Source organism: Simochromis diagramma, unplaced genomic scaffold (genome assembly GCF_900408965.1).
Source record: "Simochromis diagramma unplaced genomic scaffold, fSimDia1.1 OVJJ01000274.1, whole genome shotgun sequence".
Classification (NCBI taxonomy): Eukaryota; Metazoa; Chordata; class Actinopteri; order Cichliformes; family Cichlidae; genus Simochromis; species Simochromis diagramma.
The window spans coordinates 701,421-718,952 of record NW_024387386.1 but is presented as its reverse complement, the minus strand read 5'-3'; the positions used below and the strand labels follow the sequence as shown (position 1 = coordinate 718,952).

The following is a 17,532-nucleotide window of genomic DNA, read 5'->3' as shown; positions in this document are numbered from 1 at the left end:
TTTTTAATGTGTGTTGTTGGATTTGTTGGTGTGGCCACAAGTTTTAATGGTGGAATCAATCAAGCTCTAGATCAACTGCGTGCGGGGAAATCCATCAATGTTGTTGGTATATTGGGTGGTTTTTTTAGATCTGTGATTTTGAATGGTTTCATAAAATTGATGTTTTTATTGTGTAACATTTTAATCGATAATCTTGTTTGTGTTTTGCAGCTGTTGTTGTGCTGCTTCTGCTGTCCTTTTGTTGTTCTTTTGGTTGATTTGTAATTTTGTATTGGTTAGTCCGTCCAGCCATAAGGGCTGTTATGAATGATTGAGAGTGAGTCTTGTAAGGACGAACTAACCTCTCTCTTTTTTGTTTTTTTCGTTTATTTGTTTGTGCCACTTCCTTTATAAACCCAGGTTGCAGGTCATAGCGCTGCTTCCCAGCTGTGCAGAGGTCCAAATTGTTTGCAGTGCATGCCCATAAGTAAATTGATTGCAGTATCTCTAGACTGGGTTTGCAGTGTAGCGCTATTTGCTCGCACCTTTGGTGTGATAGGTCTCATGTGCAGCTGGGATGTTAGTAGAATGTGTTATAAGTCCTGTCTGGGAATGAATGGGAAAATGTATATTTAATTGATGGAACAAATAAATCATGAATTTATTTCTTTGACATTTTATTCAACACCTTAGTGCTCCTTACATTTGTTTTAATTGACTTAAGACATTATACTTTAATTATACTCCAATAATCTTTTAAATATATCTTTCTGAATAATGTTCAGCTAAAAAATACAAATAAAATAACATTAATAAGCCAAGAATAAGCGGAATACAATAAGTGTATTCCAGTATGTATAGTATATATGTGTATAATGGGCAATTGCAATGTAAGGGGGGGGGTTAGGATACTCTATAATACAGCTAACCCCTTCGTGATATTGTGTAATCACAATGTAAGACAAAGAAACATTGCTTGATAAACCTTACTCCTAATATTAAGAAGGTTACAATAAATGAATGAATAAATAAATTCACATTTCCTTTAAAACTTCAAGTTCTTACTCTCTCATTTTACTGTGCATACGCCCTTACACTTTAAATTTAGAATAATGACAAAGATTTGGAAATTACGCCATATTGTATTACAATTGCACTGTATTATAAGGTGCTACCACAACACGAGACACAGCTCTGAGTAGTGAGCACAAAGACTATTAAAAAAAAAAAAACCCTCTGCGTATAACGATTTTTTAAAAGACCGGATGTCAGCAAAATGTTTTAAAATTGTTAATTGTCATCATTATCATTTCAAATCATCTTCATCTAAATTTGAGTTCAGCTATCAGTTTGGGAACACGCATAAATCCTCCGAGAAACAGTCGATTAGGTTTTGAAACCCCAAAATTGATATATAACTCCACATTTAAAGCCCTAATTAAAAGTTAAGTGCTTAAATGCTAATGGCTTCAATTGAGGTTTGCTGATAGTTTGAGCTAACAGCGTAATAGCGGTCTGTTTTCCGTTTTTAGGTCTATGTATGCACTTAAGGGGAATATAAACAGTACATATCCGGTCTGGCCGACGGGAATGTAGACGTAGACGGAGGATATCTCTCTTTACTCCTGCGTCTCTTTGACACATCCTGCCTTGAGCGGAAGTGTCTGGGATTCTGCTCGAGTCGTCGCTCCAAAACAGTCGTTTGTAAAGGGAGACGGGGACAAGCGGTGTCCGCATCTCTCCCTCCACCATCACCGGCAGCCGGGCTCTTTTTAGCGTGGCTTTATGAGCGCGGGACATGCTCTGTCAGGTTAGACCTCTGCCACAGCAGACAGGCGCAATTCCTAGCAAACTAACGAGAAGACAGCTGAGAATTGGATTAATAAATAAATAAATAAATCGGATTTCCCCCCTCTAATGAACACGTTTTTGTTATAGGTCTGCGCAATCTACGTGAACGCTTGTCTGGACACAGGAGAGGATTAAGTTACTGCTGTTGGCGGCGGATTATTTTATTGGCCTCTTCTTGTCACGCCCGAGTCTTTGGTGATCCTTCTTCCAATTAAGAGAGGTCTCTCAAAAACCGAAGGTATGTGCGCTTTTGGACTGGAAAATAATAACGCGAGATGTGTCATTGTGGGACTATCTAAAACGGGTCCTTTGTTGCTCATGTCTGCATTTGTTTCTTTGCAAAAAAATAAGAAAAAAACAATTGCTGTCTCCTCACCTCCTATTGTGAGCAGACAATGGGAACACATAGAGAAATGGTGCAAGGATGCAGCGTATTTACTAAATGGGTATATATAGAAATGAACGTTATCGTGCAGTAAGATCGCGGCGTTTAATAACACAGGTTTAAACGCAGACTGGACGTAGTGGAATCAAGCAAACTGGATTTGGGGCGGTTTTATCCTCACGCTGGAGCCCTCTGTAGGCTTCATACCTGCTGATATGCCGTTTGCTTTGACCATTGGTATATGGCATATAGAGTTACTGCCTCCTCTCACAGCAGCTATGATTGCCCAACCCCCTTCTCCTCCCTGCACGGCATGTTTTGGTTTCAGGCGGATCATGCCCTTTTGTCCACTGAAGCCTGACTGTACTTTTCAGGGCAGGCTCCCAGTATGAAAGAATTTGTCCGCTGTCCTGGCTGCCCCTTCTTTTTGTTTGTTTGTTTTTTTTCACTGACCATATGAAGATGGTGAGGATTTACTAAACCAGCTGTACAGCAACATTAGCAGCATTAGTGCAGAGTTTGGGGATTCAAAAGACTAAGACTACAGTTTTAATAAAGCATGCATACTCAGCCTGTTTTTATTTCTATGCAATTCCAAATATTTTCCCCATCCCAAGTGGGAAAGTGTAACTAAGTGTTTCTTGGTAACTCATAAAAACAAAAAGAATCTGTTTTGTTATGTGACACTCATCTTAAAAGAACAGGATCTTTATTTTTAAGTTTTAACACTTTATTGTCATTGCACATTCATTAGTTGTAGTACTTGTCCCACATTTGTGCAAAAAGAGAGCCAAGCAGATCACAGTAAATAAATACCATATATACAGAATAAAATATATATGATATATGCAGACAATTAAATATGCAATATGCATATAACAGCATTATATTTTTGGAGGTATACAGTGGGGTGTTATAATTGTCCATTTAATTGTCCTAAATATGGCAAATTCTTATTATTTTCACTGGAGCCTGAATTATATATTGCCGAGAGCTGATATCAGATATTTGCTGATATATCAGTATCAACATTTATATCAGGCCATAAATGAAAATTTAAAAAGTAAAGAAGAGATGAGAGAAACACCCTTCAACTGTGCTATGAGTGCTGATGTTGCCTATTTTGTCCACCAGTGGGCACTCTACAGCTTAACTAGAAGTGAAAACACAAAAACGGTAAAGTACTTACCTACTATATACAAAATAATATTTTTAAACTATCGTGATCTTATCAAGGACCAATAATATTATCGGTATGTGTATCGTTCTTAAAAATCCTATAACAGTCAAGGTCTATTTTCCGTCATAAAATATACTGAAAAATGGAGATCTGAGTAGATAAAGAAGACATGTATTGTTGCTTGTTTGAGTTAACATGCATTTTAAATAAGATATAGTCCATTTTAAAAGGTTAGAATATTTCATTTTAGCCATATTTTACTGGGAAAAATATCATTTTTTTCACAGTCCAAATGATTAAACCAGAATTTCTTTTTCAAGCTTATTGGCTGTTTGGTTAATAATTATCCTGCTTATTTGATTACTGTTTGCTGACAGAAGCTTTTTACTTTTCAGCTGATGAGTTAATAATTTACTGTCATTCAGCAGCATCTGTCCATTTAAGGTTGCTGAATTGTAACTGTTTCCTCTGTGTGATCTTAATCTCCTCAGGTATGTCTTTCCGGCGAGGTGTGGTCAGGCAGAGCAAATTCCGCCATGTTTTCGCCCAGGCGTGGAAAGCCGAGCACTGCATCGATGATGTCAGAGTGTCCCGGGTGACGTGGGACAGTCCACTCTGTGCAGTCAACCCCAAATTCATTGCTGTTATCATTGAAGCGGGTGGAGGAGGGGCCTTCCTCGTGGTTCCAATCAGCAAGGTTCAATCTCCAACATTACAGAGGATTAGATAAACAGTAGATCGATGTTTCTTCCACTCTCCTACTAAAAGCATTATGTCACCAACTTTTTAACAGCCTGCTGCATGCCTGACTAAAGTACTTTCTACACTTACGAGACCATTAGCAGGACTGGATAATGCGTTAATGGTTGGAACGTTCTTTTTCTCTACAGAGTGGAAGAATCGACCAGTCCTGTCCCACGGTCTGTGGTCATGCAGCACCAGTGCTGGACATCCAGTGGAGTCCTCATGATGACAATGTCATTGCAAGTGCCTCAGAAGATTGCACGGTGAAGGTAAAATTTTCAAACCTTGTAGAAGTTCTGTGCTGGTGGTTTGTGGTCAAGTTATCTGTAATCTGACGTCCGTAGGCATCAAACCCGCCACAACCTTAACCCACTAAAGCTGTGTTGGTCCTTCTTCTGCTGCTAATGAAAACACATCAGACTTCAGGGTGCAGACCTTGAGTGTGCTTCAAACTACTATAATAATTAACATTGTGTATTTAACACTTTCTTTATCATATTGTATGACTTAATTTTACTTATAATTGTAAAAGTATGTCAGTAGAATTCAGTTGAGAGGTCTTTGGTGCCCTGGGTCCGTCCATAATGCCAGTGCTGGTGTGAATACAAAACATATGAGGGTTTCCTGTAGCGTGTGGTGTGGGGACAGAGGTCGTGTCATTTCTGAGGTTAGGTTGGAGCCTGGATCAACACTTTAGGTGCTTTGTCAAGCCATCCAAGAAATTCCAGAGCTTTTTTTTTTTTTAAACAGTGATTGTTCAGCTGAAGGAGACGACTGCCAGGGGTGCGTGCTTGGTTTGCAGCAGTTTTTAGGTGTAGGTAATATTGTTTCTCTGATCACAGCTGTGTAAACTTACGGCGAGGTCTCTGTGAAACAAGTTGGCATTCCTCAGCTGTTAGACACGGCTGGGCGAGGAGGGGGGTTAAAAGAATGTCACTGATTCCAGATAAATGATTGACGAGCACCCATAGTCTTTTCTTCAGGCACACCTTACCATTTTTTAATAGAAAGTAAATCACTTTTGATACTACTGAAAAGCTATACTGGGATATAGATACTGTTTTAAAAAAAATACAAATATATATTAACTAATAAAAATCTGAAATGTTGAAAGAGAACCTAAATGCATATTTAGTTGATATTGATAATTGGGTAGTAGCTAGGCTAGCTCTGACCAAAAGTAGCAAATGAAGCTATGGAGCTACTTCAAAGGTCACTTCCTAAAATGTTAGAGCTTTTTTAATCTTTTAAAAGGTGTATTGTGCAGGACTAGCTTAGCTGGCTGTTTTTTTCCTTCTAACAGCCTTACTATTAAACAAAGCCAATCATGTCTTGGCTGTAGCTTTATATTTAACAGGTAAAAATAAATGTGGTATTAAGTAAATTTGGATGAAGAAATGATGATGTACTCCAAGTGCTGTCAGCGTTGTTCTTGTTAAAATGACATTAGCGAGTTAGCGCAGATTGCCGTGTGCGTGGGGCTGCATGGCGTCAACACGTTAGCACGGTTAGATTGTTAACATGTTAGCGCCATGCAGCCCAATGCACTCGCTAACAGAGATTTGCCACGTTATTGCGGTTGTGACATTACAGTCATTTTAACGAGATTAACGCTGACAGCACTAATCTATCTATCTATCTGTCTGTCTATCTATCTATCTATCTATCTATCTGTCTGTCTGTCTGTCTATATATACACATACATATATGTATAAACTGGCAATAAAATAACCAATCTAAATCTTATATACAGAAAATGCAGGATTACAGAAATAGATACCACAGAGTGTGCATAAATTGCTGTTGCTGTCTAGCAGTGTGAAGCAGTGTGACAGTTCAACTGTTTAGGAGGGAGATGGTGAGGGGAATGAAGGCTCTGATAGCAGTAAGGTTAATAATATGTCAGGAAAACTGTAAAAATTATACGACACGCATATATATGTCTGCTTTATGTTGAAGGTGTGGCAGATCCCAGATGGTGGGCTCACAAGTCCAATGACTGATGCCACTGTGACCCTTGAGGGACACAGTAAACGAGTGGGACTCCTGGCTTGGCACCCAACTGCCTTCAATATCCTCCTAACTGCAGGTAGGACCATCTGTAGCATTGTAGTGCTCCCATTGTTCTCCTATAACCAAACATGGTTCACATCTGTGGAAAATAACAGTGATAACTGGCTATGACTGGTGTGTTTTTTAAGTGTGTTGTGTAGAGAACATGGTCTAAACATTAAACTGCGCCACTGTGGAAGCAGGCTGGTGTAGTTTGTATGTTGCTTTCCATATATTTCCATAAAAAAGTGATCCTAAAACAAAGGGCTTGTGTTTGCACACTGGAAATGTGTTGTACTTGAGTTTTATATGGTGAATTAAGGTAACCTTTGCCTTGTAATAAACATCCAGGGATCATTTTACCTTTTAACAAACTCCAAATATGGTGACAGTGAAACTGGAGGCGTAGCTTCCCCGTGCTAAACATTCCTCATTATCCAGATAAAAGTGACATACACCCGTCCATTTGTAAACAGTGAGAGTTGAGGAGCAGCTCCTGTCTTACTGTGTTGGTGTTCAGTGACAGCCAGTTCAAATACTGCTGCATAATACAAGTATGGAGTAGGATTTCCCTCCTAGGCAACTCACAGCATGTGATTAACCTGAAAAATAATTACACTTTGCTGAAAAGCTGCCAGAGCTGGTTTCCATTGGAAATGTAGCCTACGCAAAGGAGGCACTACTATACGCACAAGCACATAAAGTAATGTTTGGCCTGTGGGATCCTCATGGCAGTGTAAGAATGTAAGCTGCCCACTTATGTTAATGCATACTGAGAAGAGTGCATATTGTTCACGCTGCATTATTTTACCACCAGCTTTTTTTAAGCAGCTCTGCAGGCGTTGTTGCTCCTCAGTATAAGTTAGTTATACTGAGTTAGCGAGGAGAAAGGCAACACAACAACACAGTTATACTGTGCTAAATTTCCATAATGGAGTGAGATTAGAATTGTATTCAATTATATAACACTTTCAAATCACTCACATTAACTGCTGGTATCGTGATATAGCATCAAATACAGTGTATTATGTTATCTGTGTACAGTTATCATAATTATTTGATTCTTGATCGTGTCAGTGAAGTGGCTCTGTTAATTGTTCACTTTGTCATATTCCTTTTGGGATCCACTGCAAGGACTCAATCAGTTGAATGACATTGATAGGGGAAACATGTTTAAGTGCAACTGCTTGTTTAAATGAACATCAATATTTGCTACCAGGCTATCATTAATTGTACTGTAAAGGGGAATTAATCAAAAAAGAATATTGAGGTACTGATATGATGTGATTGTTTGTGACATTGCCACTGATTGAGAAAAGTAACTACGCCAGCAAGACGGATTCAACCATTTATAGGACACACTCCGTGTACGACACGTGTAATTAGAAGTTGAGACTTGATGCAGAACATATCAGGGAGAAGGCAGAAAAGCCCAGTTTGGAATCGCAGAGCGAGCCGTGATACAATACGCTGAAAACGGCACAGATGGTGTTTCGATTAAGCAACTTTAAACTATCGGGGAATTCCTTTAAAGATGCAAAAGGGATTTGTTCACTGCATTGTGCTATTGTGTGTGTATTGTCATTATTATTCAGTTTTAATGTGTCAGATCAGTTAATACTTTGCTTCTTTGCTTGTCTCACCGCGAGTTCACTTTACCAATATTTACTTTGATAAAGTTAATGACATACTGAGGTAGTATGTGTAGGTAGTATCTCTCACATCTGTCACCATCATGGCACCGGATACCGGTACCCATCCCTAGTCATAATACATTCATAATACACCTGCACCGATAACCTGTCACTTTCTCAAGACGAACAAGAAAAGCAAATGAATTTATATGAACATCGGCAACATCTGCATCTGTTTATCCTCACATCCCTGCCCTGTACAATTTCAGGCTTCACGCCCTCTTCCTTGGATGTTGTCTTTCCCTCTCTGTAGGCTGTGATAATGTGATCTGCGTGTGGAACGTGGGCACGGGGGAGCTAGTGTACCAGCTTGATGACGCCCACCCAGACTTGATCTACAATGTCAGCTGGAACAAGGACGGCAGTGCGATATGTACCGTCTGCAAGGACAAAGCCCTGCGAGTCATCGATCCGCGAAGAGGCGCCGTCCTCAAGGTGATTTCACATTCATGCTGTCCGTGAAGATGTGAGCAAAGCGTGGAGCACGGCTCGGCTCTCATTTCTGGTATAACGCGTCAGTGATCAGCTTGTGACTGCTTTCCTAGGTCAGAGAGAAAGTCCATGATGGTACCAGGCCCATGAGAGCCGTGTTCCTCTCTGATGGAAAAATCCTGACGACAGGCTTCAGCCGTATGAGCGAGAGGCAGCTGGCTTTGTGGGATACTGTAAGTTTCTTGTTAGACATGTGGTCTAATGCAGGTGAACTGAATTTTACACATGGAAAAGGTTTGAGACACAAAAAACATGTGTGATTGTTAAAGTGGGAATTCTAGTGATGTGAAAATGCTTTTATCTTACAGAAAGACCTCTCAGAGCCAATGGTAATACAGGAAATGGATACGAGTAATGGAGTTCTGCTGCCCTTTTATGACCCCGACACAAACATGGTCTACCTGTGTGGGAAGGTGAAGCCTTGGCATCATGTGGCAAATAGAAATTTAGCTTGTTCTATGCAGCGTCAATCATCGTGATTGTTTTGTTTTTTTGTTGTTAATCTCATGGCTTTCAGGGGGACTGCACCATCCGATACTTTGAAGTGACTGATGAATCACCGTACGTTCACTTCCTCAGCTTATACAGCAGCAAAGAGCCTCAGAGGGGTGCAGGCTTTCAGAGTAAAAGAGGTGTGGATGTCAATAAGTGTGAAATTGCCAGGTAAGAACAGTATGCGTACCCGTAACTAGTAAAAACTACAATACACAGCTACTTCAGGAACTGACCAGTCTCCTAAAAGTGGGAAAGAATAATGCAGAATAACATCAGACGGGACTTTGTCCTTGCTTTTTCGGCAGGTTTTATAAGCTTCATGAGAGGAAGGTGGAACCCATTTCTATGACTGTACCACGAAAGGTAAGGCACACACATACTTTAAAAGTGGACTTTATAAACTGCTTTTTTTAATAGCTAATGAAGTTTCCATATTTCCTCTCCAGTCAGATCTGTTCCAGGGAGACCTTTACCCAGACACAGCCGGCCTGGAGCCAGCCCTCCTGGCTGACGAGTGGATCGCGGGGCAGGACGCGCCACCGCTGCTGGTCTCCCTGAGTGGTGGCTACACAGCTCCTCCATCCAAACACAGAGACACTCTCAGAAGCAAGCCCAAGCTCGTCTCTCAGGACTCTGGGACCGGAGCCGTCCCACCTTCTGCAGGGAACGTAGCAGCTCCCACGTCCACACCTACCTCTGCCGCCAAGGAGACAGAAGAAGAGACGCCACAGCCGACAGCGGCCACGAGGGAGACGGATGGAAACGGCGATAGGCCAAAGAGAGAGGTCGGTCAGCAGCAAGTGAGATGCTGATTTAAGATTTTTTGAAGCTATTTTTGACTTGTTTTTTCTCTCTCTCTCTCTCTCTTCTTTCAGGATGACGTGTTGAGCGAGCTGTTAGCAGAAATGAAAGCTCTGCGGGCCGTCGTGCTTGCTCAGAATCAGAGAATTGAGTTGCTGGAGAGACAGCTAGCACGGATTGAAGATGGGGATGTATGAGCAAGCGGAAGATTCACTACATTCAGATGGCTTTTTTTTCCCCCTTAAATCCATAGACCATAGCCTTACTAGAGTCAACAGTACCTTAAGCAGTGTGGGCTGAAGAATGTAGTGTAGAGCAGCAACTAATTGTGAATAAATAGGAGCTTACAGCTATTGTTTCCAAGACCACAATATGTGGGTGACAACTGGGTAAAGGATATCGTTGCCGCTGTGTGACGGTGCATATAATGCAGTTTTGATCTTTGCTTTAATTTCGAAGCACCCTAAAGGAGTTGCATCGGCACAGTTGCCTCAATTTGACGCACAAAGTTGTGTTGAAAAGGATTATATTGGAGCTAAGGAAGGCTGACAGTCTATAGCAAAGCTATTAAGTACCTCCTGTACGTTTTTCTCTCTCTGACGCACTAACAAATGTAACCATTAGGGCTATTTAATCAGGTAGATTAAGCTGCTAAACTGTGATGTCATATCAAACCCCCGGTTGTTATCTCACTGCGTGACTCGTGCTTCGTTTTACTACTCCATAATAGAACACCACGTGTAAAGTTAACTGTCCTCGGCAGCGAGAGCTGTGTGAATGATGGCCGATGAGAGCGTAGCTGAATATTTATGTGTATTCGTAGCTGTGTGTAGTGTTTGCAGTCAGTGAGAAGGTGACACTTGTGATTTTGTACCTCATGTTGTCAGACGAGAACAGCGTAAAGATAACACTATGTTACACTGTAACCTGTCATAAACACAACACAGAATTACTTTTCTTTTCTTTTTTAAGCACGCGGAAATGCCGCAGTGTCACGCGACCACTCGAGAACCAATCAGGATCTGAGCAGCAAATGTCACATTTTGTAGTTGTTGCTTCCAATGATATGAAAGACCTGCAGACTGGGCATGGGACGGGAACCTTTTTTTTTCTTCTTTTAAATATTCAACCTTACACTACAGTGACCGTGCAGCTAAGTCTGACTAAACTGTTCCAAATCTATTCCGGATTGCAGACCAGATTTGGTAGCAGCAAGAAAAAGGTTCAAGTGTGGAGGCTTTTCTACGTTTTTGCGCTTGTATTTGTGTTGATGAAAAAGCACTTTTAGATTCGTGTAGTTTTGTGTTTTTTGCTATTACATTTGACATTTACATTTAGAGGCATTAATCTGTTATTAATCTGTTCTTCTTACAAATGTAGAATAACATTGGTACATTCCACATAAAGACTACCCCTTTATTACTTTATTTATTTCTTTATGCACTGTTGTAACATTGACTGTAAAAAAAAAAAAAAAAAAAAAAAAAGTAGCAGTTTTAATCAGACTACATTGTGAAAGTTCAATAAACATTAATTCTTACTTTATGTGAATTGGCCTTTTTCATATGAAGTAGTCAGATCACGGTGTGTATGTGTGATCACATTCTACCAACAGAGAGTGGTCTGAAAATGAGAAAATACTGAGTGAGCAGCAGTTCTGTCGGTGAAAATGTCAGAGGAGAATGGCCAGACAGTAGCTCAAATTACTATTCATTGCAACCAAAGTGTGCAGGAGAGCGTCTCTGAATGCACAACACATGGGGGTTATAGTAGCAGAAGACCACACTGAGTGACACTTCCTGTCAGCTAAGAACAGGAAACTGAGGCTTACAGCTTACACAGACCAAAGTTGGACAGAAGACTGGAAAAATGTTGCCGGATATTATGGGTCTCGATTTCTACTGCAGCATTCAGATGCTAGTCTTTTAGCATAAACAGCGTGACAGCTCCCTTGTTTCAACAGTTCTGTGTGGGATATTTTCTTACCACACTTTGGGTTCCTTAGCACCAACCAGGCATTGTTACAGTGCACCCATCTTCTGCCTAGTACACTATCCCTAGTGGGATAACGCACTATTTCACAAAGCTCAAATGACCTCAGACTGGTTTCTTGAACATGACAGTGAGTTCAATGTACTCAGATGGCTTCCACAGTCTTTAAATCTCGATTCAACAGAACACCTTTGAGATGTGTTCTCAAAGGTTTCAAGGTGGCATGTTCCACCCTAAAATGATCCCTTGCCACCCTAAGTGCCACCCTAGTTTTGCATATGACAGTGTTGTTTATTAAAATAAGACGGCATTAACACTTTGAGCCTATCTACAGTTAACCCTGAAATACACATTCTAAAACTGAATATATTGCATAGTGTTACCCCCCTCCCACCCACCGTTAACAAATGGTTCAGCCCATAGCACAGACCGGCTTTTTTTCTTGTTGTCAGTAGAAAGTGATGCCTATGATTGTGTCAAAGCACATTTTAAATCAACACCATAGTCATTTCAGATTTTACACACAAGAAACAGTGTGAAACGTAAGTTAGACTTGTGTTTGTGAATGAGCCGCCCCATGGTGTGTATACTTAATCCATTTGAATCATTTTAACCATATGTAACACCTGTGTGTGTGTGTGTGTGTGTGTTTTTGCCACCCCATTTGATTTTCATGCCACCCTAAGAAAGTTTCTCTAGATCCACCCCTGACACAAGATGAACATCAAGGACCAAAATGTGTGAGGAATGTTTCCAGCACCTTGATGAATATGTGCCATGAAGAATTAAAGCAGTTCGCAATGCAAAAAGGGGGTCCAATCCAGTATTAGCAATGTGTACCTAATAAATGGCCAAGAGACTATGGTATTTGGGTTTGGTAACCGTGCCATCACCTGCTGCTTTGTGCATTTAAGCAGATGCACAAAACACAAACAAAACACTTTAACGTGTTGTACTTGACTCCTCGTCAGGTCAATTAAAATTCCTCACACCCAGCAAAGGCCATTTTATCTGATTTGTACTAGAAAGCAGCTGGAGGCTTGTTAGAAAGGCTTATAACAACAATAAAAAGAATAACAGAACAACCTGTGATTTTTTTAGAATGAAAATCAAACCCAATCAACCATGCAAAAGCCTAAAAAGAGGCCACCCAGTTCCTCCTCTCAAGTCAGCGTGAAAGTAACAATGTGGAGCTTTAGTACCATTCTGAAACACAACAGCTCAAAGTGTTAATAACCCAAGGTTAGAACAGTAGATCACTGAATTATGTAAACAACACAAGAGTGCTTAACCTCCCCCTCAAAAAACCCAAAACAACAGAGTTATGATTAGAGTTGTATAGATATGGATTTTCAGGGTTAACGGCCAAAAAATAACAGGTGCAAAATAAGATAGAAAGATAATAGAAAAGTGAAATAGGAAACAGATGTAGGCTGGCTTTAGAGTGTAGTACAGTGCAGTATTACTGTACAGATTTGGTTTAGCTGTCTTTGTTGGGTGTAGGGGCTGTGGAAGGCAGGCCGGTGGAGCAAAAACAGGATGTGGCAAAGTGGTTTCATATTCAACACAGCTTTTTGAACATGATGCACTCTTTTGATAGGTTCAGATATCACTGTTGTAATATGTAATTAAGTCCTTCGTTTGGGGGTTGATTAATTAAAAAGAAATATAGATCAGGGTTTAGCTCTTAGGCTGCCTTCGGGTTCATGTTCACCACCAGACTTGTTTTGTTGGTTTATATGTCCAATAAAGCAAAACCAAACCAAAATAACAAACTTCCAACTGAAAAAAAAAAATGAAAACTATATATATGAGTTCATTCACAGGCCTGTGCAACAAGTAATGAGACATGCATGTTCTGCACGTGTACTTCACAGACTTCACACCTGCAGTTTCCAAGTGACTTGTCAACCTCGCAAGGAACAAATTCAAATTTGCACCTTCCTCTTTCCATAAATAATTGTGCGTTTTCTTATCTGTGCTCATCACCACACCCCGTCAAAGTCTCTCTTTAATCTCTGCTCTCTCCGCCCCCTCGGAGGGCTTCAGCGAGCACTTTCTGCATCACATGTCATGCATCACCCCCCTGCTGTCTCTCTCTCTCACTTTTTTTCTTCTTCTTCTTTTTCTTCTCAGCGCGAACGCTGTCGCACTTGTTCTAACACACCCTAAATGACACAAGTCAGCCTCTTTGCCATTCTTCACTCTCCAGCAACACAAACAGTATCTCTCACTCACAACTTTGGTAAGTTTTTCGGGGGTTTTTAAAAATGTCCTTCCTCTTTTTCTCTTAAGCTCATTTTTGCTGAGCACATCTTTTACACTGAGACTGCTTTGTCTGCTTTTCCCCTGTTGTGATTTTTAATACTTTGGATTTTGAAGTACTTGAAGCATTTATTTAATCTATGCTAAGCTACATGTGAGGTACAATTACAGCACCTCAGGCAATAATTTGCAACTTAGATCAGTTACTCTGATCCATTTTGGCTTTAATTGCTCTTTGTAAGTGGACCTGCTTTAATTGTTGATTAATTTTGCAATAGTTGATGTCGGCTCTCGGTCTGATGAACGCCGAGTGAAAAATTTTCCACCCATGGCGGGCTGACTGATGCTGTTCAATTATCATTTTGACAGGAAACCAGCAAACGCTCTGAGCGGTCTGCAAAGCTTCCTGTCATCCTAGTGAACACAATTTAGAGTTTAACAAGGGCAGACTTCCTGTAACATCTCCAGTGTGAGTATGTATATAACTATAACCTGTGAGCCTGTGTTATGTTTCGGTAAAGATTGATTTAAAAAAACGTTCTAAATTTTAATGTGCAAAGAACACATTTGTATATGGAGAAAAAGTTTCAGGTTAACGCTGAGAAATGCATCAATGTTTCCTCTCGATTTAGAAAGCTACACTTAGTGATGCTTCATCATAAATCGTGCAATATTGTGGACTTGCTGTTCAGATGATAGGGCATTTCAGTAGGACCACTGCCATTTTTGTGCAGTGTTGTGCATGCCTTAACTTTGTCAATTTACCTCTTTTTTTAATTTCATGTTTAGATCCTGAGTATAAAATTCACCAATGGATCTCCTGATGACAAGTTCACAGCTGCTTTGAAAGCACCAGGAGTTTGTGACTGTAAAGTTCAGCCTGTAACTGAGACTCCAAACCATCCAGGAATTTTTTTTCTTTAATTCAACTGTAACTTCTTCCTAAGGAGGTAATGCACATTTTTAATTACATTTAATTGTAGCAAAGTCAGATTTGTGTCATTGCAACGAGTTAAAAGTGGACTGACAATGCGTTCAGAAGCCCTACACAAAGTCTGTGGCAGACTCTCGGTTTCCATTGTTTTAAAGTGCAAAGAGAGAAACAGCTTTCTGCTTTTGTGTTCCCTCAAGTGCTCACACTGCATTGTTTTAAGTGATAAGGCACACCCTTGCTAAAATAAACAGTGAAAGCTGCTCTTAAAGCTAAAAATGTACCTATTTTTAGAAGTGCTTGTTTTATCTGTGTGTGATAAACAGTGTTAATGACTTTCTTGCCAAGAGTTTGATAAAAATAAAAAAAATCATATTACTGTCATATGTAGAAATATGAAGATGATGCAGACAGTTAGCTTTGCTAAGCAGTGTTAGAGAAAAACACACAGCTTTTGTGTTTGGAAAAAGGCCTAAAGCAGCTGTAAATCTTGCTTGCTTGCTATTTCTTTTTTAAATTTGCACCACAACGCAACTGTCAGATTTAGTTTGTTGTGTCAGAATGATTCTTAGCTGGTGTTCTTGGGACCAAAGCAAACTGTAATGCAGCAGACAACTGAAACAAACTTTCAAAAGTGGATATAAGTGCCAAAAATTGCGTGTTTGTCACTCTAGAATTTTGAAAATTTCTAATTTATGCAATTTGATTATCATTTTCAGCCGTTTCACTGCAGAATTTCAACTGGTGGATAAAGTTCACAGGTTTGACTCTTTTTGACTATAAGAGAGTCAAATTTATGAGTTTTCTTCGGAGCGCCTTTGTAAAATGAAATAATTGCAATGACACATGTTCATCCAACTTTAAACCACCAGCTAACCTGACAAGCAGTTCTGCACACATTCAGACCCAGAACCTGTTTACTGTGAGGTGATTAATGCGCAGCTATCCGTTACAATGGGTCTCTCATTTAACGAAACAAGCTAGACTATGAAAGGGAGAAGGTTAGTTAGTACTTGACCATGGTTTGCTCCTGCTAGACCGAGCAGTCTTTCCACTGCAAGCTCCACCCACAGACACATTTTAATGCTCACATACAAATCCAGATAAATATATATCACACCTCACACCCTGTTGGCAAGTTATTGGTTGAATGCATATGATTTCACATTAAGATAATTCAAAGAGGCAAGGCTTGCTTGAAAGAGAGTTATCTTCAAATGCCTAATGGGTTTTATGAAGAAAAAAAAAATCATATAGGAATTTATACATCAGCTTTGGCCCTTGTGTCCACCTGTGACTGATTTCCTTGCACCCTTCGTATTTCGCTACTCTATCAGATTTCAGGCTTCAATTAAATGAAACGAGAATGATGTAAAATGTCATTTTTCTAATCTAACTCGGCAAGAATGTAAACATGTGTTTTCTGAAATCCTACATCACCAAAACATTTATGAAAATGAACTGATTCCCCATGTGTGTTCATACTAATTCTGAACCTCTTCTCTGTCCTTCCTTCAGGGATGGGGGATTCTGAACAAAACAACACTCCATTGGTGCTGGGCCTTTTGTTCATCCTATTATTCCTCCTTGTTGTGCTCTTTGTACTGTACAAGAAGCTGAACAGGGAGGCTGAAGGGGAATATACAGTCCGACGCATCGTCTACAAGGAAGGAGGTCTCAGGGACCAGGCGAGAAGTGCAGCGTTAGCTGTGGGGGCACGTCTTGGGGTCCAGCTGTGGCCTGGAAGTGAGGAAGAAGAGGAAGGGGAGGAAATGCAGGAAGTCCAAGATGAAGAAGAACAGGTGGATAGTGGTGGTAGTCAGGAGAGTGACACAGAGGGAGATGAAGAGGAGGAGGACAACGAAACGGACCGGTCTGGTAATGCTAAGGAGAAAGAAAGTAATACTTCAAATGATAACTCAAGTGTTGGGAGTTCAGAGGCAGGAGAGCAAACCAAACTTAACGATGAGTCTGAGCCAGAGGGAGAGACGGAGGATAAAAGTGAAGAAAAGGAGGAGAAAGTGGGAGAAGAGCAGAGTAAAGCTGAGGCAAGTGGAGGGCCGGGATTGCTGATAGATCTAAAGCAGTTCTCTGGAAGTGCGATCTGGTCTGAAGAAGGTGGTGAGGGTAAAGGTGACGTGACGGCGTTGTGAGAATCAGAAATAATGAATAAGACTGAGGAAACTGCCAAATCAGGATTTCACAAACACCAGCTTCATCCCCTAAATGTCTCCCCACTGCAAATTCCTTCTTTTAGTCTAAAAAAATAAAATAAAATAAAAGATACATGCACCCACCCATTAAATCCAAAGAGCTTTAAACTCTCATGACCTCACTGACCTTGCTTTCCTCTGGTCAAATTTTTTTGATGAATAAAGCAGTTATATAAACATACAGGGGTGCTCTAGATTGTAACTGTAAAGTGTAAAAAAAAACAATACTTGTCTATACTTTTTTGCTTTAAATGTTTATTTTAATCTACATAAGAAATTGAAAACTGGAAACTTTTTTTAGTGTTCTCTGCTCTGTTTTTTGTTGTTCTTTATGCCGTTTGTAGAAATAAAAAAAGAGTAGTAATTAAATATAGTGAGAACAAAATAATGCTTTATTTGTTTTATTGAAAACAAGTGAATGTAACCGATCAAACTTTAAGTCAACATACATTTTATAT

General features: G+C 40.1%; 1 protein-coding gene across 1 annotated transcript; it reads left to right on the top strand.

Moving 5' to 3' along the window:
* The first annotated feature begins 1,619 nt into the window (after nucleotides 1-1,619).
* Nucleotides 1,620-17,296, top strand: coro1b (coronin, actin binding protein, 1B). The gene is made up of 15 exons (XM_040009793.1): nucleotides 1,620-1,789; nucleotides 1,918-2,068; nucleotides 3,887-4,092; nucleotides 4,286-4,408; nucleotides 6,099-6,228; nucleotides 8,139-8,320; nucleotides 8,431-8,550; nucleotides 8,686-8,790; nucleotides 8,895-9,040; nucleotides 9,178-9,235; nucleotides 9,319-9,657; nucleotides 9,748-13,910; nucleotides 14,300-14,399; nucleotides 14,720-14,880; nucleotides 16,380-17,296. Exons 3-12 carry the CDS (start codon nucleotides 3,889-3,891, stop codon nucleotides 9,868-9,870), a joined length of 1,530 nt encoding a protein of 509 aa, XP_039865727.1. The 5' UTR covers nucleotides 1,620-1,789; nucleotides 1,918-2,068; nucleotides 3,887-3,888; the 3' UTR covers nucleotides 9,871-13,910; nucleotides 14,300-14,399; nucleotides 14,720-14,880; nucleotides 16,380-17,296.
* Nucleotides 17,297-17,532: the final 236 nt, after the last annotated feature.